General features: G+C 39.2%; 1 protein-coding gene across 1 annotated transcript; it reads right to left on the bottom strand.

Moving 5' to 3' along the window:
* On the bottom strand, window positions 1-22,456 carry VPS26C (VPS26 endosomal protein sorting factor C). Its single transcript, XM_082756690.1, has 8 exons — window positions 22,386-22,456; window positions 14,858-15,001; window positions 12,688-12,837; window positions 7,886-7,966; window positions 5,337-5,411; window positions 2,674-2,824; window positions 2,145-2,297; window positions 1-494 (listed from the first exon to the last, which is right to left on the bottom strand). The coding sequence occupies exons 1-8, from the start codon at window positions 22,440-22,442 to the stop codon at window positions 412-414; spliced, it is 894 nt and encodes a 297-aa protein (XP_082612816.1). The 5' UTR covers window positions 22,443-22,456; the 3' UTR covers window positions 1-411.
* Between the last annotated feature and the right edge of the window lie 974 nt (window positions 22,457-23,430).

The following is a 23,430-nucleotide window of genomic DNA, read 5'->3' as shown; positions in this document are numbered from 1 at the left end:
TCTCTATACAGTATATGGAACAGGCCTAAGTTTAAGAGGCTGTTAAAAGACTTTAGAACAAGTGTTGCATTATGAAATAAGCAGTGAAATTTATTACAGATTTCTGCAAGTTGTAGAAATATCCAGAAATCATTCTTACATAATTTTGCAGGCAGAAATGGGGGAAGAGGTGGCTGTTGAAGTCAGAAAGATACTTGATGAGGCCCTTTAGATAGATTCATCCACACAGTCTGTTGGAAGATGAGCACAGTCTTTGGGAAGATCTATAGACTGAAAGCCCAAGAACTATCTTCCAGGAGTTTTCAGTTAAAAAAAAAAAAAAAAAAAAAAAAAAAAGATAACGTATCACTTGGTCTCTGAATAATTTCATCCTTTTTCAATAAATCGTTAAGTGAATCTTCCTCTGGCTATTTACATCCTGCAGAGCTTCAGAGGGAAGTTCTCTGTGATAAGATGATCATCGTGCAGAAGGACAACAATGTTCACTTCAAACTCTGAGGGAAGGGGAAAAAAACAGAGTTCCATTTAGTAATCCCATAACCTGCACTGTCACAGTAGGGTCAGGGCAGACAGTTCCTGCTCTCAGATGGTCACTTCACTGGACTCCCCCGAGCTATTTCAATACTCTACGTTTTTCTGTGGCCAAGTAATACAGGAAGGCAGGGCTGAACCAGGTGCTCCAGACAGAACATAGTCACCGGCACCTGAGACCTTGGGTCATTCCCCGAGAGCCCTGGCTGGTTCTCATCTTTGGGATTCCTCCAGATTCAGTCCCATGTCACTGAGAAACTGCCTGATGACCAGGAGGCGGCATGTCAAAGTTCAGACATCTGCTAAAACGGACTTTGGTGTGAGATACCTTACCCAGAAAAATATGTATTGTTTAAAAGCATGTAAAGTGTAAGAGGTAGGGAGCAGACTCCTCTCCATGCTGTCTGCATGTAACAGAAGGTTCTAAGGCATTACAGAAAATGAAATTAAACACCAGAAGACAACATACCTGCAACCTATGAAAACAATTCTCAAAAATTCTCTACTCTTTAAATATTATATTGTGTTGTTCAGAAACAAAATTGGTATCGGATCTATAAAGAATTCTAAGTGGAGACAGAATTCAAAGACTGTTAATGAGTGATGGAAACCAAAGATAAAAGAGTTATTTCTGGTTTAGTTCTATTTATGAAAAGTTTTAATACAGATATGAAGATGCTCAAGAAATAGGGACTACTCTAACAGTAGCCATTTGTCACTGTACGTTACTATTTAATTGCTAAAGATAGCAAAAGTAGAGTACAGTATCATTTTGTGAATAATCACCGTACATAAGTGCAAAAATGCTCTTGGGGGAACAGATAATCAGGTAGCCAAAACTGAAAAATTACCCATGCATATTTGTGCAGGATGCACAGCAGAAAATTAAGAGGAGCTTCAGCTGGGAAAGATCCTCAAGGTAGGGACTTACACTGTAGGGACAGCTACTTCTATAGCAGCAACTTCAATCTGATGCAATGCAATACAAAAAGGAGAACCAACACACTCCAAGAAGATGAAGAGAAGCAGAACAGGTGGGCAAGGAGAATTTCTGAAGTACTTGCTTGAGCAAATGAGAAGAATCCTAAATTTAATGTGTTTGTTAATGAAAATGCTGGATTTAGGATAGAGTAAGCAGGAAGAAGTGGCCTGTGTAGGTCAAGAAAGCCAAGTCTGCCTCACTGTTTCTATTTGAGTCTGTGAATTAGGAGAATGGGAAACAAAAAGAAAGAGAGGCCATGGAAAGAGGGATTGTCACTGGTGATGAAAAGGAGGAAATTATTATCTTTGCAATTTACTCTTCTTATTCAACATTTGATTAACACCTGATTTTTTGGCAGAAAAAAATTACTTACTGCTACTATGTTTCTTCTGTCCCTATACCATGTAATTCTGTTAGTCAGAACTAGCATAATAGTTTCAGAACTGATTTTAATCGGAAGTATTTGGTCTCCAATTTCTCAATCTATATGAAACACAGCAAAAGAGATGTCCTTGGTTTTCTTCCACAGCATTTTGTCCATGGTGCAAGTTTCACCTGCCAGAAGCTAAAGTGAAACTAAAAACATTTCTAATGGAAGATGTAAATACAGCTCAAGATCCTACCCACTTACCAACTTTGAAGTTTGTTGTTTCCAGCGTGGGGCAGGTGAACAACCTGGGGAACACCATGTATATAGGAATGGGCAGGCCCCTGCAGACATCCCCATCAGCGATTTGGATGTTCTGTATCTCTGTGGCATCTCTGGCGTAACCTTCTGCACACCCTGGTGAAAAAGCAGGGAATTTAGAGGGGGAGGAAGGGAAGGCAGGAAGGCAAAGCAGTGTCCAAAATTCAAACGTAGAGATTTACCAAGGAGGACAATGGGGGCACACAGACAAACACCACAGGGAATGGAATGGGACGTGACCTTTTGCCCTCTAACCTGTGAGTTTTCACATTAGCACTCCAGACTAGAGGTCATAGAGGTTTAACTGAAATTAATGTTTGGACTGTGCCACCTGAAGTGCAAAACGATTTTTTGCCAGTGTTTTCAATCTTCTCAATTGTATGGCTCTTGACAGTCTTGCATATTTAGGGTGAAAGTGCAGTTGGTAATTGCTGCAGTCTGCTGTACACGCTCCGTTTACAGAGAAACTTACCACAGGTTTCCACGCGTACTAACTGCAGCTCAATACTTTTCACTGCAGCTTCTGCATTCTCCACTACCAGCTCCCCTGTTAGCGGCTGTGTAATGATGCAGTTTGTAGAGTTGAGGTGACCTCTGATGAGAAATTTTGGAAGTGAGGCTCTCTGGGAAGAGGGGGAGAAAAACAAACAGAACTGTAAGCGCAGGCCAGGAAAATGACTCCTTGTCTTTCTGTCTGTAAGGTAGTTATCAAAATACATAGGAAGGCCCAAGAAGCTGCAAAATTAAGAACTAAAAAAATCAGAAATGCCTCAAATACTTGGTTAATTTAACTCTTCAAATATGCATCCTTATGGATATGCCTTATGATATGTCCTACTACCCTCCCCCTGACATGCACCCCTACTCCTTCCGTACACAGGAGCATTTTTCTTGGGACGAGCTTACAAAACTTGGCTAATTACAATATAAGAAGTCAGGAAACATGTGAAGGAGGCATACTGGCAGGCATTACCAAGATGGTTCGGTCAAGTCACTTTACCATGCTCTAAAGAACTGCATTCTCGTCCCATTTCAATACAAATTATAATACAGTCTATGGTTTCAGTAATTTTCTCTGCCTTTTAAATTTCTCTCTCAATGCCACTACTGTGGGAGAAGACAGGCATTTAAAATGTTCATTTAACACAAGATGTACCATACTGCTGTGTATCAAGACACCAACTAAGAGACTGGACAGTCAATGAGGAGCTTAACTTCAATGCAGGATCACGCTGAACCCTGAACAGCAAGCACATTTCCTACTCTTTATGCAGTGAGTTGTTAGAACAGCTGATTGAGGATGACAGTCTAGAAACTACTTTCCATAGAAAAACAAAGTGGGTTTCTGCCCCCTTGTGCCCCGTGTTTTAGGCCAGCAGGCATCACATATTCTCTGCCAGCAGAGTGACTCCTCATATGCCAGAAGCTCCCGTTACACTTCAAGTTCTGGCAGGAAGCATACTGAAACAGTCATGTACTCTACCCACATCCTCAGCTCGTATCTCACCATCCAGTTTTCTTCAATCTCTTTCATCATGCTGCTCTAACCTTCCCCTTCTTTTGGAAGTGTTATCCTCTCCCTCCTTCATTTTCTGCTATCGACATCTTCGATGTTCGCCCCTACCTTCCAACCATCTGTTTACGCGTGTTTGTGGTGTCCTTGCCCATGTAACTGATTTTCCCTTTTTTCTCCCAATCTTTTTGCTTCTTAGTCCTGACTGCCAGAAGCAATGGCAGAATAGTTCTCATCAGCTATTGTTTAGGCTGTTTCACTCACAGCCAGCACCTCTGCAGAATTCAGCTGTTCCACTCGAAACAAATCTTTGGGTGAAGGAAAGAGGAATTTTCACGTGCTTTGTAAATGTAACTTCATCTGGGTGTTATCTCCTAATGGAAATAGCAGAAATTACATCCCTGACAAAACCTCTCTATAAAATACCCAAGTCCTACAATGTATTAGTAAAATGCCCTTTTATTGTACAAGCCCTAGCAGGTTCTTCTCATTACTACTATTAGTAAAAGTAGACTTACTTCCCTGCCAACAGGGACATCATATAACCATCCCCTGAAGTACAGTGGTCAGGAAGCTCAGAGACAGAGATAAAAGGAATTTGCAGAACAAGAACTCAAGGCCATTTTCTACAACCCTAATCTACAAGATTTAACATAAATAAATAAATGTGTATTTCCCCTAAAGCCTTACTACTTTTCTCAGTACCCTTCATATTTTATCCTAAGCTAGCTTTACACGTACCTCTCAGTGGCAGCCACTAAAAGAACAAGAGGCTACAGACAGAAATTGAAATACAGGAAGTTACGTTTAAACATTGAAAGAAAAATTAACTGAGGGTGGTCAAATACTGTAGTAAGTTGCCCGGAGTGTTTGCATGTCTCCATCATTTGCGATACTGAAAACGTGACTGACATGGCCTCAAACAACCCACTCTGAATGACTGCTTTGAGCACAGGGGCTGAAATAACCCATCTCCAGAAGTCCCTTCCAACTGCAGTCATTCTCTGGATACACAGAACAAGCTCAATGATGGCATGACACAACAGCTGATCAAGAGCTCTGCTTTGAGAAACTGGAAAAATAGGTGGAAATTCACAAGCCCGGAATTAAGATCAATGGAAGTCAAACTGGGGATGCTGACGGGAGAGCTACAGCAGGAAAGTATTCTTATTAACAAAAAGAGCACAACAAAAACATCTGGAAAGACAAAACAAAGGTTTCAATGGACAAATGGAAAACCATATTCAGAAAGCTAACTGACCAAGGATGTTCATACTAACTACTGTTCATACTGGCTTCCCGAAGCCACAGAGTGCTATTAAGAAAAAAAAAAAAAAAAAAAGTATAAAAATATACCCTTTTTAAATGATCTTGCTACAGACTTTTTTCTCTTGCTTCACTGCCATCTTTCACTCAGAAAGATGGGAAAAAAAATTAACCATTACTGAAGTTCCACCTTACTTTCATCACCACTACCAGGAGAGAACAAGCGGAATCACTCTATAGGAAAGAAAAAAGAGTTGATGATGCACAAAGTATTTATTCATTCTTCTCTTGTTCTCATTCAGAATCACACACACAAAAAAAAAAAAAAAAAAAAAAAAAAAAAAAAAAAACCTTACCTCTTTAACGTTCTGCAAAGTTTCAGGAGTAATTGTGAAGTCTACAGGGCTTGGCGTCAGCTTCCCTTTCTGTGACTGTAATTAAAACAATTAAACTGTAAAGTGATTTACAATATACAAACACACTCTAAATACTAAAAAAATAAAACAAAGTCAAACATCCATCCACTGTGTTAATTTTCAGGATTGTCTTCATACTGCAAGTATCTATCTGTATAACAGAAGACTGAGATTTCCTACCTTTGTTAATAAATAATATTAAGATTTGTCTCAATGCATTACTAATCTGAGTTGCAGAAACACAGCTCTTCAGACTTGGGTTACTTTGTGTTCACCATTGCAATAAATCACAACACACTTCCCATTTGTAAGTTTTTGGCATAAGCTCTGCCTACACTGAAATAAAACAAACAAAAAACAAGTGGCTGACTACTCTAAGCCACCTGGAAGAGAAAAATGTGCTACCAATCTTCTGAAACATAAGGGATGTTGCAGAAGAAGATAAATTTCACATTTCTGTATTTACAAATAATTACATTTTCTATGTCATGTCTCATGTTCCCTGCCATTATCAATACTTAGCAAATTTTAGCAGGGGAGAGGGGTAAATTTTAAGTGAACTTGCTCCATTACTCCAAATATGTTTTATGAACTCTCTCTCCCTCTTGAAATCTCTGAGCACTCTGAGCTCTTTTTGTTGGCCTTCCAGTAACAGCTCAGCTCTGTTAAGCCATCCTCATATCACTAGGAGATCCTCAAGTGATGGAATCTAGTCTAGCACTGATTTAATGACTTAAGGGTTTCAGCTTCCTTAACTGTAAAATAAACAAAACTTGGTCCAGGTTAGCTTTCCGCACCAGAGAAGCAATTCTGGGGGCACATTATTATGGTTCTATCACAACAGATAGTTATCACAAAACCAAGAAGTCAGTCTTCACCTAAGTGGCTCAGTGGGCCCTGAGCCCTGCTGAGATGAGTCTGTACGTTGCATCAGGAAGGCAAATTTCACTTGCCGTTCACCAACCTGTCTCCATCCTTATCTCAGAGAGGTGCACTGTCTTTTCCTTACACATTTAGAGTAAGTGATCAGTGCTATATCAGTTATGAGAGACCCAACTGTATGTGACTGGGAGCTGGCAGAGCACTGCAACACCAGTGAGCTTAGCTTGAAGTCTTAGGATTTACCCTCACTACTCAAGAATTTGAGATAGCTTCTGCTGCCCAGCTGCAGGATGGAAGATACTGGCAAAAGGATTGACTGTTTTCCCACAAATGACAAATTCTGGCAAAGAATAAGGTTAGGGGAAATGGTGCATTGAGCACGGGCAGTGAGAATTATATGTTCAGTAAAACCTCATTAATTCACCCTGACAGCGAGGTTTGTCATGATTTACTGACTTGTGATCTAAGAAGTGCTGTAGTGGGAACAAGAAATAAGATCAGGAAACCGCATAATATAATTTGTTCACTATTTTGACAACTGCGACTTACTTATAATATAATAATGGACTAACAAAAAGTAGCATATTTTAGAAATTAATGAAATCTTACCAACAGGAGACCTCTTTATAGCACCTAGCTAAATATGCGACAAGAGTAGTACGGAACTAAAACAACATGTTTCCACCATTACTCATAAGACAGCCAACAGAGTCTAACACTTTAAGTGTCCTGTTAAAGCATTCTAAGGAACAATACAAACAGTATGTTCTAGCAAATTCTGGGCGGAAAAAAAGAGGTATTTAATTAGGCCTGCACAGTCTGTACTGATATCAGATGCTCTGAACATGTGTGGCAACATAAACTGAAAAGATTAAAAAAAAAGACAAAACCAAAACAATAGGAACTTCCAACTAACAAGCAGTACAGCATTTCTTGTGAGACAGTCAAACCTCATCCTAAAATGACTGCTGCACAGGAGAAAGACTGTCTCCATGTCCCTGACTGCAGCATGTGGATATTTGTTAACCTGCATATCTCAGCATATCGCCAATCACAGGCTTATATAATGCAGGTGATTAAGCTGACAAGTTTCTTATTAGCAATTTGATGCAGTCCTAACCTCAATACTTTGACTCAGGGCTCTAAATCATAATTCATCATCTGAATAACAGAAATTAGGCATTGCCTCTCCACCAACAAATTCCCACTTCGAGGACAGGCATTGCAGGTGCCCAGAACCTTTGGCTAAGATAGGTTCAGATAACCTGAAACCACACCAGTGTTTCAGAACTGAAAAGAATGAATAAGAGGATAAACTCAGTGCAAATCCTATTTGTACCATTTTCTTTAAATGAAAAGAGAGGTGTGTTACTCTAATCAGGAACAAGTGACACCTTACAACTTCTAGATACTTTTGTTATGAACATCTTTTATATTCATACAAAGATACCACATATGCTGCTATTACCAATTGCTTTACTTAGTTTTCTAATCTGACCTCCAAACTTCACTTAAAATGAAAAAAGAACCCACCAAAAACAGACCACCACCACATAACAAAACAAAAATCCTGCTCACTTCATACAGTTAATGCAAACCCCACTTACCAGCGAGTGGACGATGAACTCACAAGTCTTGGTTAGGTCCTTTGCCAGCAGAGAACGCCGCATGTCGCACCGTAGGGTATACTGCCAAGAATGGGGTGGCAAAGAAAAAGGAAGAGAGCCTTACTTAAGAACTTAAGATTTCCTCCTTCTGTTAACTTTTATACTTAAAAAAAAAAAAGTGCAAAATGTTGCTGTTATTAATATTTAAAGCATCGTTTACAAGAGATTAGTGAGCAACGTATATATCAGTGATACGGGGGACGAGGGGGGAAGTACACAAAAAGTATACAATGATTGTAGATGCTCCAAAATGAAAAATAATTTGTGTTTACAATCCCATCATTATTTTCACATGCTTTTCCTATCTTCTGTCTTAAGACAGGAGAGTGAGGGACTAATTCACTGACAGAGTAACATTCTTGTATGGCTTGAGCACCCAGACTACATTCAGTTAAGACTGATGACTCCACTGCTTCTCACCACAATTTGGATAAGTGATCATCAGCAAGATATATTCACAGCCCTTCTAACTTAAAATTCAATCTTGCAATAAGTTTAGCAATGATAACAGTTGTAATCACAGTTAATAGCGAACTGTCTTTAAGCATATAGTTCAACTTAAAAGCAGCAATGTGTAAGGTTAATTTTGCTGTTAAATGTGTAAGGTTAATTTTGCTGTTCAATAACTTGCTGCCTATGTCCTCTCCTTTCTTCCCTACAAAGGAAACCATAAACCAATGGTTGAAAAATAGTTATAAGCTTCACTGTATTCATACACTTCAGCACCTACAACATAGTCTATCAATGTCCTTACGAGATAATAAATTGTTGGGGGTGGGATATTTTAGGGTTTTGTTGTTTTGTTTTATTGCGTGTTTTTTGTTTGGTTGGTTTTATGACTTTTAATTCCTTCTTTAGAGATGACAAATAGGCAAAAATGGGTATGCTCAGAGTGAAGGTCTCAGCTTCAGAACTTCTAGTTTTTATTGAACAGCACCCTTAGTTCCTCAAATGAAAAAATAAATAGGCAGTGTACTATTTATAGTCCTTTTTTTCCATTTCTTGATTTGGACAGAGAACAAACACAAAGTAGTGAGAAGCAAATGAACACTTCCATTTGATTTATTTGAAATTAGCAAAACATTTTAAAGCAGTTAAAACCCGATTTGTAAAAGAGACTTAACGTTCCCCAAATTTATCTATGCATCTTTTTTATCTGGTATCAGATAAAGGTTAAATAGCCTTGGGAAGGACCACATTTTCCTCTTCAGGGACAGAGGGGAAAAAAAAAAAGACTCAGGCTGGCTGAAATCTAATGATCAACCTTTTAATTACAGTCTATCCTCAGCTTGCAAAGAGAAGCTATGCAGATGAGAGATGGAAAGAAAAAACAAACAAACAAACAAACAAACCCACCACATACACAAAAAGAAACCCAGCCAAATATTCATGATTGAAGTGTATCTTGAAAGACCTGATATTGATCATAAGCAAGTTATCAGGACTACGGAAAGCAAGTCAACCACTTTTGCACCATTTTCTTGTACCAACCAGAAACATCAGATGTTATCCTAGAAATCCAGGATTGAAAAAAGATATGGGAAATATTAGAAAAAACATCAGAATGTAGAGAAAAAATAAGGGACTTTTTTCCATCCTGTGTGCTGCCAGGAGTATATAAAATTAAGGTAGTCACATAGGAAGGGATGAAACAGCCTCAAGTTGTGCTGAGGGTGGCTTACATTAGATGTCAGGAAGAATTTCTTTACTGTAAGAATGGTTAGGCATTGGAACGGGCTGCCCAGGGAAGTGACAAAGTCGTCATCCCTGGAGGTATTTAAGAGATGTGCACACATGGTGCTAACAGACATGGTTTAGTGGTGGACTTTATCATGTTCAGTGATGGTTGGACTTGATCTTATGGGCCTCTTCCAACTTACATGACTCTCTCCATATAATTTGAGGTTTAAGCAATATCCTTCTGGATACAAATGATGGGAGGAATAAAGTAAACAATGGAAATACAGGGTAAACAAAAGGCTTTGAAGGCTTGACCTATAAAAGATCTTGTTGCAGGATGGGTGAGAACACAAGAATAAGAGGTCTAAGGCTTTGTGTATGAATGGAAACAACAAACTTTTTTTTATTAGTAGTTTATATACGTTCATCAACATAAGTACATTCAGCTTGCTTCTGAATTGTCCAAAACTGTTCTGCAAAAATGGTAAATTCTGATGGATACCAAAGAATTTCAGACATATCAATTCAGAGTTTACAAGTAACATAAGGCAAAACTAGATACAGGATAGGAAATCAGAACTCTGAAAGTTGCATGCCAAGTCTTCAGACAAGGCTTTCCTTGCCAAGGCTAAAAGAATATTATCTACTTGATAAAAAGGATGCTGAAAAGGAATGAAAGACAGGATGAAAAGCAGGATCATTATTTGCTCCATAACAATGAAAATAACAACAACAAAAGCCCCCGTGAAAACCTCACAACAGGCAAAACATACTCAAACAAGACTATCAGGAGTTTTATTATGGCGATAATGATTATTCATTCAAAATATACAGTCCACAGATAGGCACAGAACTCTTTCTTTGGTTTGTAAATCTTCCCCATTAGTACAAAATCATGGTACTATCTAGATGCAGCTAGTGTGACTGGATTAGAAGCCAACCGTACAAACCTGTGATAACAATATTGAGAAAGTATGCTTACAGTATAAAATCTCAGTAACATCTTCAAGCATAATAATAAGATCTTGAAGCAAAATACTAAAATTAGTAACTAAAGATGCATGTTAAGCAAGTAAATCTGAAGGCATAATCTCACTAAAACTTTATTTTAAAATCCTCATGGAAAGGAAGATCTAGAAAGACTGCAGACTGGAGCATTAGTTAGAAGTATTTTGTCTATGAATTTTCTATCACTGCTACTTCTTTGTATCCCAAGAAAATAAAGTCAGGTCTCAGGAGTTTTAACAAGAAAGGAATGCCTAGTTTTACAGGTCTAATCCTCCAGTTTATGCTCCTGCTTTTCTTTCTGTAACTTCTGATAGGCTTATAGGTTTTTGTTTGTTTGTTTTTAAAATCCCAGACTTTTTAATATAATTGAAAAGTCTGGAATTTAGCTTTCAGTTCAGTTAAATAACTAATAGTGTTACACTATGTCATCAAACCTAATACATCAGTGTGCTACAGGAAAAGAGTGTTTTATAATCCAGTGATTCTTTATCAGCATTGTTCTGAAAGTTTTCCATTTCATGGATCCCTTTCAAATTTTTCTTGAAGAAAAACACAAAACACTCTCCAGTAAGAAGCAGCAACGATTAACACAACATTTACGTTCAGAGATGGCTGAAAAATAGACTTTCCCTCAAAATAACAACCCATTTATGGTGTGGCAATCTTTAACCAAACAAGGTCAGATTTCAGAATTGTTTTTCCACAACACTCTGCTAAAACCATGTTGTACGTACAGTTTGGGGCAGGAAATGTTACTACCCATCTCTACGGGAAAGCAAACAACTCATGTTTTTTGAAGATGCTACAAAGTCTCAACACTGATTTGAGGCTTCCTTATGAAATTACTCAGACACCTGGGCTTTTCTGAATAAAAAAATAAAGCCACCAGAGAGTGGTGCAGCCCTTTTTCCACGAAGGGAACAAATGTAGTGTGTCTACAACATCAAGGGGGTAATCAGTTATGTTACAATAGTTATGACTTAAGGTACTTCAGGCAACACATCCCACTACTGTTCTGTTAATGTCATATTTCTTTAAAGGTTTACTCCATATAGAAGGCCTGAAACTGTAAGTGGTGGAAAGATTTCTTCCAGTTAGAGGATGCTTCTTCAAAATGAATGCAGGAAAACACACTCTGAACATTAGGTAGCTTTGTTGCTGTTGGATTTATGCCCATGTCTTAAGATGGATCTGGTAAGTCAGATACTAAAAATGAAGTATGCTAAGCATTATTAGCAGTAATTCATTGGTCTGCTATGCTAACAAAACCTCACTGATACTAGATAAACAGTACACATGTTTATTTTTTTGGTATGCACTGCAGACTGTTTATGTAATAGGAGATGCAGCTTCTTTCACCAAAAATAATAATAAAAAGATCAGAACTAGATGCAAATATCATCCTGAATGTATTTTTATATTTTATCTGCAAAAGAATATTATGAGATTTAACAAGCATAGTAAATATGTTTTATACTTCCTCAACCCAAAACCCCAGTATGCTCTTAATTCTCTCTTGTACATCCCATATTACACCCGATCAGTTTCATTACCACTGGCTACCTCCAATACAAGGCTTAAACCTGCTGAAAGGGGAACAGATCCTGCAGCAATTTATAAAAGACATTATAACAGCAGACTTCAGAAATCTCAAGATGTTTTCTTTGCCACTTTTAACGAGTGTTAGCACCTGTGGAAAGCTCTGAATCCTAGAAACTCGAACTGAAACAGGCAGCAAGAAACTACCTACAAACTAATACTTGAAGTTTAACATGTTTGACGTTTTTTAATGTTAAGTTACATCTAGCACACATGAAAATGTCTAGCATGCATCACAAGAACACTGTAACAATAAAAAGAAGCTTAAAAGCTGTACTTACTTCAAAGGATCTCTAACCTTTTGCTCATTCTTCAAATTAATAGAAGCAAACATATATAAAGACTAGCACTATGAAAATAAAACTACCAGAAAACTTCATTCTCAGCTTCCATGGAACAAGAGATACTGCAGGTAACAAAAGCTCAGATTTTCTTTACAGGTATGACCGCCTTACCTGAATATTAACGAAGACACCATGATACGTCTCATACAGAACTTTGTTGCCCTTCACATGCAACGGAAATTCAAAAGGAATTTCTGTCTTGCCACTGGGAAGTTTCCCTGGTTTTACCATTTCAATAGTGCTGTTAATAATTTGAATAGGCTGTGAAAATAAAGATTTAGTTTGAAGCACAATGACAGGTCCATCATTTCAAAATGAACCAACAACATTACTGAACTCTTAATAGACTCCCTGAATTTCCCCAAATTCGGGTATTTCTTCCTGATATGCAGCTCTCCAGTCTTACAAGGAATATAAATATTACAAACGCTTTGCAGAGGAAAACAATTTGTGATCTATTTTATGGTTGCATCAAATTAACAGCTAAACATACTCAGAGAGTTAAACAGCAGAGTCCCAAGCATCCTGGAAAGCAAAGTTCCATTTTCTAAATTATGTCCCCCGATAGTAGCATCAGGAATCAGCAAGTATACGTGCCTGTTGAGCAGCTAAGCAATCCCCCTACCCTGCTGCCCACCTTTCCCACCCTGAAGATTTATATTGAGGACTAATCTCTCACTGGAATGATGGCTAGCTGTGATTTGGCATTTGACTGGGGAATCCTCCTAATCCTCATGAAATATGCATACATAAATACAGAGCAAAAGCAGCAAGACTAGTACGCGAGAAGGAAACAGACTGAATATCCAGTACAGTCCTAGGCTGTATGTAATACTACAGTATTAGTGTTTTTTTTTCATTCAAGGTTTTTGTTTCTTGCAAACAGTTAAAGTAGCTTCAACCTCTCATTGATAAGAGATGCAATCTATCATTTTACTTTTCCATTACTTGTATGTATTTGCTGAGTTTAAAACCTGCAAGAGCTGAAAGAGTAATTACTGTTCTGACATTTAATGAGACAAAAGCTATACTTTCCCTAATTAGGCTTATTCCAACCTGTGCTTTTAACAAGAGAAGGAGAAATGACTGCACCAAGCTAACTGTTCACTCATGCTGAAAGAAGCAGCCTAACTTGCCCTGCCATGTGGCATTACTTTCTCTTGTGCCAAACTAGACATTCATCTGGCCTATCCATAACATAATGCAATTCAGATCAATTAACCAGATTTATCAGAAATAAATATGCCCTTTCCTGTTCTACTGTTTACTACTCCTGTTTACTACTCTAGTAAATTAAATCAACCAGAATGAGCAAAAAAGAAAGCAAAAGAAGCAATGCTGAATGAAGTGAGGGGGTTAAATGAACTGAGCCCATCTTAAGGGTCATCATAGTGGGAACCTTATTTCTCTAGCTCAAAATAAAGTTTGTATTTCTTTCTTAGAAGGGAGCTAATCAACAAATGCGGACTTCAGACTAGGAAAAGGGTACTACACAGCTATAGAGGCATACTCATGGTAGCTCTGCTTGAAGATTACGCTTCTTTTGTCTCTGAACTTTTAATTGTATTTTCCCTCTACTTTGCTGAAACAAACAATCATCTATTGCTTCTACTGTTTTCCGATCATTCATGGTCTGATTATTCACACTACAGACAAATTAACTGTGATACAAATGAAGGCTTAAAAGATCCTACACTTAAACTATGCTAATTTAGGCAAACTATTTTTGTAAATATAGCTACACTGCCTCTAGACATAGCCAGCCTTGCCTTCAATTGATATAGTCATGCTTGCGTGGAGCCCAAGACAACCTGACCTGCTGGATTCCAAAACCCACACTTCCAAACCTGGAGGGCAGTACAGAGGCCAGGTCTTCCAGGTGCTCTGCAGTCAAACAGGTTGGGTGCAGCATCATCCTGCACAGAGGAACCTCTGCAGGTCCTCTACCATGGCCAGCAGCATGCAACCTCAGCAGCTTCTGCAGAAACTCTTGGTGTAATGACTGATCTGACACCCAAATTTGATTAAATTCAGTCACTGCATGATGCTTCTCTAATGCATCCTCCAGTAACCTTACTATTAGCACTATCAGCCCTAAAGGAAGTTCTCCTGTCTGTGCAAGTTCCTCCCTCAAAATGTCACCATATATTGCTAGGTAATGCTCTGCTTTCTGTCATTCTCATTCCATGAAGTGCTATGACCATCTGTAAGCAACTAGGGAAAAAATTAAGAAAATACAGAAAAGCTCCATGCTAAAAATATTATTCAGTGTAAGTCTTACCTTGACGGAGTTATAGAAAGCTTCAAAGACACCCACACTTTTGGCACTAAGCTGCAGATTTACTGATCCTTCCATTGTTAATGAGATACCTTGGTGCTGGACTGTGTCCTTACTTGTTATGACCACAACTCCAGAAAGAATTTCCTAATGGGAGAAAAGACAACATGAGCACATTTGTTTAAAGCAATTTCTTCTATTGCTGTTACTCAGACAGTACGCTAACCAATTTTCAAACAACTCAAGAAAACTGTTCCCAGAGTACAGTCTAACCTTGTTAGAAGAGACAAATATTGATAATGAAAGCAACGTGAGGAACAGACTGTTGTACTTCCAGTTTGTTTTCTTTAAAAATATGCTCTTTTTCCTTGCAGAAGTACTAGCCAGAGCTTCATTTGCTTTCCTAAACTTTGACATTTTCCTGTCCAGGCAAATGAAAAATAGCCTCCTAAATAACTGTAGGTTCAGTTGGTAAAAGTTAGGTTCCATTTCCAAATTCTACAAGGAATATGAAAAGCAGGATGGTTGGCCAAGGGAAATGGAAGAGAAGGCAGAGCTGTAAAAGAGATGTCTAAGCCAAGGACAAGGTTAACCCCAAGAGCAGTACAGAACACATTCATAAAGAAACAAAGAAACCACACAGTTGTTTGCCTACACAAGCCTATTTCTACTGGGCAAACAATTTCAAAGCATGTCTGAATCCAAGGCACAAGGTGTATGAGTCAAGAGATGTGTCACTTATCCCATTAAGAAAGTAGTTGCACAAGACCACAGCATCAATTTCAAGGATCGGTTTAGAAGTTCTAATACTGAAAAAAAGATTAACTGCAGGAGAGCAATACGCAGTTCGTATCACATACCCCATAGTTTATCCTTCCCCTACAACAGAGAATCCACTCCACTCCACTATTCCTCGTCAAACGCTCATACACACCTGGAACTAGAAGAAAGTTATTTGACAACTTAAGAAAGTTTCTTAGGGCTAACTGTGTCTTCTGCTCAGTAGTAGTGCTCTCTGCACCTTCACCAGCCTTGCAAACCAGACACCAAACTCAGGACCACTCAGTTCAAACAGCAGTTCAGACTGACCACTCCACACTTGACCAGTTACAATCAGTCTGGTTGTATCCACACAACAGATGCTATTTGAATAATGCAGCCTTTTGTCTTTCCTGGTGGTAGGGCATGACAATACAGGGAAGAGGTCAGGTCGTTTAAGGCAGAACTGGACATCAGGCATCACAGCAAAGGCTGACACTCCTGAGTAGAGGACCTGCAGCAACTGGGAAACGCCAGGAGCTGGAGGCACAAAAGGACAGTGAAGAAAAGCTGACCTAAATACCATCCTGCTTTGCGAACAGGCTTTAATTAGTACAAGCAATTAGGTTATTGCTTTGAAAAATGAGTACTGCTGCACTGGAAGGAGCAAGGACAATCCTGAACATATGAACTGCTTCACTAAATGAAGACAGGCTCCTATCACACAGCAACAACCTGTCCCAGAGCTATCACCTAGAGAGCTTCACATAAGAAGCTTGTGTGTATTTAGGGCAGAGAGGAAAAGAATTATGTGAAGTTAAATATGATTTTTTCTTCTAACATCCAATAAGTATACATTATTCTCCTACCATCCTAATAAATATATAAAAGGAAAACTGCTCAAAACTATTTTCTAACTTGCAACTTTAAGAAATAAAAAATAAAATCACTTGTTTGAGAGAGAGGGGAACATAATGAAAGAGCTTCTATAATTTTTACCTAAGTTGCTTATATGCAATCAGGCTATGTTTCCATTTGACGAGGGGTGGGAAAATCTGCAGTCTTTTCTCAAGAGTTACTTTGTACTTTTCTGCGTGTAAACACAGTCCTCTCTAAATACAAAGCTGTCAGTATACTTCCTTCCAAAAAGTACAAATCAAAGAACATAAACTTACCAACATGCTCACATACTTAGAGTCAGCAGACAATTTACAAGAAAGCTTTATTTTTGCAAAACCAAACATGTAAACTTTTGAAAAAGCTACACAACATCACTAGGCTAATTAGCTCTGTTTTCAGTCCACACCAAAAGGGATTCCCTTACCTTGAATACCACAGGACTAAAGGCCCAGAGGAAGTCACCACTGGCACTGATCTCCAGTCATTACAATGCAGTAGCTTACTGTCAGTTGCTTTTGCTCACTTTCCACCTTTGCATTCACTAGGGATTCCTTCACCATGTGCTGACAAAACTTTGCAAGTTGGAATTACACTAGTGCAGTTCTGCAAAGAATTATTCACCTAAAAAGGGTCTCTATCCACAAAAAGGACAGAATAATATGCAGAGCAGAATCATGAGGTACGCATGCTACACTGTGACCAAAACATTCCTGTGAGAAGATCATCCCAGGTTCATGGTCCCAAACAAGCATTTAGTTTTCTGTTGTTGGTTCTTCACCTTTCAAATATGCACCTGAAGCTACCAGAAAAGCTGACACTTTCAAAGTCACAACCAAAATGAACATCTGCTTCATCTAATCCAACAGCATAATCCTTTTTTTTTTTCCTGTAGTTCTTGTTTCTTGAGGAGAGTTATTGAGTTTGGCTGGGACAATTAGGAAGGATCTTCGTTCAGTACGATGAAGCAGTGCATAACATAGGCCTCTGAGTATCAGCTATACGGTCCTAAGCCATGCTCAGACTTCTGACTGAGCTAGGCTGTTATTCAGCATCTTTAAACTTGATGTAAAAATTCAAAGGATAAAAGTACACACTATACTGTCCCTCAGTTGTTTGGCAAAAATTGCTTCTAGTATTAAAATACATACTGATTCCGATCTGCCTGTTCACGCTGTCAGGCCTGCTTGCTAGACTAATGAGCTACAAAAAATACCTTTTTTATCTAGATACTATGTACTTCCAGATTAGAACTGATCACTTTTCAGAATCACTGATAAGAAATATCAGCCTAATTTGTTTTCGAATGTGAGGTAATTTTGAACAAAACAACAAAACCAAACCGAACCAAAGCACAAGGCAGGCTTTCAAGGCCATTTGAAATCTGTCATCATACTTTTTCAAGTGTTGACAGCAGCAGAAGACATCATATTGAATGTCTTATCAAAATGTTTAGCATTTCTCTAGTTCCTTTTGATATTAACTGTACATCCATGAATTGAGCTTGTTGTTGGCCTGGCAGAGCTGAAGTGCCCCATCAGCTCATTACCAACACAGCGCTTCAGCTCCCCGTCAGATTCCTCTTCCCCCCTCACAGGCCTTTACTTTTAGGTCCCAGGACAAACATTTGGCAACTTTATAACTGAAATTAAGTTCATCTAAGTCACATTTACTAAGTATTCCTGATCATTTTCTGTCACATCTATTACCCAACAAACCCACCTGCAGATCTTAACTACATATTCTCCTGGTTCCTTACAGAGAAACCGACAACATTCAATAGAAAAAGCCTGCTATGCCCAATGAACAAGACATTGGATGCTTTAAAACCTCCACATTCAGTTTTACAAGTCATTTTGCTGTTTTAGAAAGAGTAAAAGGCCTCAGTATGGGCAAATTCTGACTTAGTATGTTTTGGACTCACTTGTCATTAAGTCTTGGCTGACATTAACTATGGCACCCTTCTTAGCACACTGCATTTTTCAGCCCACAGTTCTTTTAATTATCAGTCTTGGACTAACTGCCACAGTTATTCCAGCCATTCTGCTTGGTTTGCCAACCAAAACGCATCATTAGTTGTGCCTGTCCCCTCTCATTCTCTGAGCATTCCTGAGTTTATTGAATGAGCCTCAGAGCCTCGCAATTTTCTATTCAATTAAAAAACGAAAAAAGTAAAGTCTCCAGAACACGAATCTTCTGTTCCTGTGAACTTAAACACAATTTTTCTTAAATCCCCCATCCCCTAACAAACCTATTACTCTTTTTGCTCCAGGAAATGGCAAAGTTGTTGTTTTTATTTATTTATTTATTTTTTAACCTACAATTTAAGGTCACTTGATTAAACCAGGTTTTCTGAAATTGAAGTCTAGAAAAAATAAAGGTATTTGTTTGCTTAGTTCCTCCAATTTCTGATGATTATGAGTAACTAATACAGAAATTGCTTACCATTTATCAGAGCAAGTTATTTTAACCAGCTTTCTAAAACCAGCAACACAACCACAGACTTCTATGACGTGTGACTATTTTATAAACGTTATGGTTTTGTTTCGCCCACTTAAAGATTAACAGTTAAATACAGAAGCAAAAAGAAATTTAAAATAACAGTTATTGCCTTCTTGACTACCTTGCACTAAAGAAAGTGTTAGGAAGTGAAGAGACTTCAACTTTACATGGGAGATTGTTTGGGAACAATGAAAAATGCTTGAGCTCAACTGGATTTAATAAAACCAAGGTCACTGTACCAGGATGAGAAGTCATCTGACCCAACTCAGTGCAACAAGGAACAGTAATTTGAAGATTGGGTTACACAATTATTTCAGCACCAAATTGAAATTCAAAAGGTCTTGGCTTTATGGGGAAAGCCTACAGTGAAACATATGTATCACTCTGACCTTACAAAAAGCAAAAAATAACAAGTTATTCAGACTTGATTTTCCTGGCCAGATATCCATTTTGAACACATTCTTTCTTCTTTACTCACCAGCCTTCCGATATGTCTGATATGCCTTCTGATACTCAATATTTTCCCCTAACAAGATTCGATGGATTTCTGCAATAACATTAAAGGTAAGTTTGTAAACTTTAGGAGTTCCTCCCTAGAAGTTTATATTAAAAACTCCTACACCTTCAGGGCCTCAATCAGTATGGAATCTACCACAATGAGATCCTCTGAACAATTACGTGTTGTACATGGGTCTCTCCCACATCTATTTACCCTCATCCTTTCCCTCTTGGAGGCAATAAAGCAGTACAGTAAATACCCTCAGTAGCTTGGCTTTTGCTAGCTGACATACATACAACAGATCCAGAGATGCCAACCACTAAAAATCCCTGAATATTTCACCTAAATATTTCTGAATCCCTTAGTATTTCACCTCTTGACATACAAAACCAGAGCTTGAATGGAAGAATCAGCAGCCGTTGCCATTGATCTTTGATCTATTATCACCTAAAAGCGCAGGCTGAGATTCTTCAGACTGGTCTTCATCAACCCAATTTTGTTTTGTTTATCTATTTCCCTACTCAGTTGGAGCTGATCCAAAGCATCTGATCTCCATTTCATAGACTACCAATTGCTTCTTAAATGAAGAAATAGATTGTGCTAGGCAGAACATGTCTGATTCTTGCACAATGAAGGGAAAACCTACAGGCTAGATTATATCACTTACTTTCACATAACCAACATGTGGAGATGATAGAGAAGGCAATTATACGCTATCACATGCGTACACCATTTAGTTTGCTGTTAAGGCCAAAATGACCCTCAGCATAAATACTGCTTGGTGCTTTTATAATTTATTAAATGAAAAAGATCAGAATATTTTAGCTATTACATACCAGCTCTCTAAGCAAATGCTCCATACCTACTTAGGAGTGCAAAGCAATCTTCTTTGTCTTTACAGCAGTCCGCTACACACCAAATGCCTTTATAAATCACACAAAAATTAACATAAGGCACATTAAAGGTACCTTAGCTATCCCTCTGCTTAATTGCACAGAACATTTCCCTGCACGGACAAATCTTGTCATACTTATGCAAAGCTATCTTATAAACTTCCTACAGCTCACAATTAAGACATCTCTCTACTGTCACCTTCTTCACATCCGCACAAGTCCATTTGGATACTAATTATCAAATATACTCTGTTCTACTCTATTTGAGAAGACATTCATAAGAAAAACAAAAGGGGATATCTGATTCAACAGATTATTTTTTTAAAGAGTCACTCCAACCAAATACCATTTCCCCAACCTGGCTCACTGGCCAATACCCTCAGCACAAGACAGGCAGCAGAAGCTGAATGACTGCAGAAGTGAGTTGCACCATGAAGTTACGCTGAATCAATCACAGTCTTACACAAATTATGACTTAGAAAGCTCTCAACAGTGTTTTAGCAATGTTTTGTGCTGTTATCTTGTTATAGGCCTAACAAAAAGGCCGCTACACCAACACACAATTGAGACATCACATTTTTTTGTATCCAAACGCAGTTTTAAATGGGTTTAGACAACGGAAGATCAGGTCAAGCCACAGTACCGCTGTTGCTTTCAGATGAATAGCTAGATGTTGGGATGAACTATGACCTTCACTACAGGAATCCCTTCATTTTCAAGTAGCACTGATGAAAGTGTATTTGGGGGTGAAAGCTGACAAAGACTAAAAGTATTATTAGCATAGCTGATGTCAGTGAAGTGTACAACCATCAGTAAATTTCTACAAAAAACAAAGGCACACATATTCCATGCCACATTAAAGGGAGATTTGTAATTCCTTTCTGTGCCTTCGAAATTTCGATCAAAAATTCATGTTGTACTTCTAGTGCATGGCTCTTTTATCACTGTGCTTTCACACCATTCAGATATCCAAACTTCAGACCTAGTTAATGAAATAAAATTATAAACCTTTTCACGTGGAGTTACAGCAGAAGTGACAGATTTACTAACCATAAAAATCTTACTTAATTTCAGCTTGAAGACAGAAGAAACATCCTTTTCTTGTATTAAGAATACAGATCCTATTCAGAATGACATAAAGCAAGCCAAGTAGAGAAACTGAAGAAGAACACAACACTACAATACCAAAACAAAAGGATTAAGATCATTGTAATAACATGCAATGCCAAAATGATGCCGGAGAGATACAGAGGGTAGCATTTACCACCGTGACACCACACCTGCAGATTTATGTTGTTCACATGCTGATACCAGTGCTGGTTGTGAATGCCACCTCTTGAGAGTTGATGGTGGCAGTACCGATTTTCCATAATCTTCCACTCCAAACTGATTAAAGTAGCTTCCCAGCATTGAAAACACTCAATAAACTGAGACGTGCTTTAGATCTAAACACCGTGACAGACGAGCTTGTAGCATAGGGGGACAGACGCATGGGTGAAAAGGATTTGGGGTGCAGTAAGAGTGAATGGCTGGACTGCCACACATGAAAGAAGTGAGCTGGAAACCTCTGATTGACGATATTTTATTTCTAGAAAAAGTGAGCAAACACGAGCCAGTGATATTTTTTTTATTAATTGAAGTGAATGAAGAATGAAAGGGAAAAAGGGGGGGAAAAGCCCCCGCGTTCCTTCAAGTGGCTGCAAAAGGGGAACTCTGCAAAATCGCTTTGTAGCTATCAACAACTGTGTCAGCGGGGAAAAAAATTAAGAAATGAGGAAAAAAATAAAAAATTAGAAAAATCAACTAAGAAATATGAAAATAAATGAAGAAAACTGGGAAAAAAATAAAAATGAGGAAATAAACATAAAAATCAGGAAATAAACGTTTTTAAAAATCGGGAAAAAAAAACAGGAAATCAGGAAAAAAATATAAAAAAAAAATCGGAAAAGCAAGGAAGGAGCCGTGATGCGGCGGCACTCACCCCGCAGCGGTACACCTTGTTGGCCCGCTTGATCTTGATGTCCAGCGCCGTGCCCATGGCGGCCGCTCCCCCTCCCTCCCCTCCCTGCCCCCCCCCAGCTCCCGCCACTTGCTTCCGCCTGCGGGGCGGGGCGCGGCCCATCCGGGGCCCCCGTGACGTCACTGACCAGCTCCCGCCCTGGCGCTTCGCGGTCGCCAGGGCAACGGGGCGGGGCGGGCAGCTGGTGACGTAGGGTGGTGGTGGGGGGGGGAGGATGCGCAGAGCGCATGCGCAGGGCGCGCTAACGGTCGGGGGGAAGCTCGGCGGGGGCGGGCCTCGCGCGTGCGCGGCCGTTGCGGCGGCCGTTGGGCGCCTCAGTGGAGGAGGGGGGGGCGGGGCGGCCCTCAGGGCGCGCCTAGTGCGGGCGGGCGGACACGGGGACGGACAGACGGACACAAGGACGGACAGACAGAGGGACGGACGGGCAGGGCGGCGGTCCCCGTCCGCCGGTGAAGGCGGGGGCGCCGCAAACATCCGTGCGTTGAGGAGCACGGAGGCGGCGGGAGGCTGAGCGTCGGCAGCAGCGGTTTAAATTCATTAAGCGTTTCCCCTGGCTACGCGGCATAAAATAAAACAGTCTAAAGCACGCCTTAAAGCAATGAAAAAATAAAGAACTTGTACATATATATATGGACTGAATTTGTCTCTGTTAATAATTACGGGTGTGGTTTGGCCTATGGTATCTCAACAGCATTCCTGCCTGCTCTGGCAAAGCTGTCTAAAACTTGTTTGATGAATTTCTGGCTATGTCTTATAAAGTGAGAAAATCCACCTGAAACTTAAAAGAAAAACAAGTATCTGGTCTGGTGAATGTTGCAAGTGAACAACCGATGCGCAGGGTCATGCATCTGCAGCGAGGGAAACTTAAATCTCCCGCAGATGTGGGCCACAGATGGGTTTTTCCTGTGATTTCAGTGGGACTGGGACTTGTCCATCGGTGGTGTCTCAAGTCCTGAGTGAAATCTCTAAAGCATGAATCTTTTACATATTTTAATGCCTTATCTAA

Source organism: Aythya marila (genome assembly GCF_965140915.1).
Source record: "Aythya marila genome assembly, chromosome: 1".
NCBI classification, from domain to species: domain Eukaryota; kingdom Metazoa; phylum Chordata; class Aves; order Anseriformes; family Anatidae; genus Aythya; species Aythya marila.
This window is presented reverse-complemented; position numbering and strand designations above follow the sequence as displayed.

Bases quoted from the DNA above. Each gene is read 5' to 3' on its own strand.
- VPS26C (XM_082756690.1), bottom strand. From the start codon at position 22,442: ATGGGCACGGCGCTGGACATCAAGATCAAGCGGGCCAACAAGGTGTAC. The intron at 7,967-12,687 runs GTAAGGCGGTCA...CATTCTTGGCAG, and splicing joins GTGTCTTCGTTAATATTCAG to TATACCCTACGGTGCGACAT. The intron at 2,298-2,673 runs GTAAGTTTCTCT...CTTTTTCACCAG, and splicing joins AGTACGCGTGGAAACCTGTG to GGTGTGCAGAAGGTTACGCC.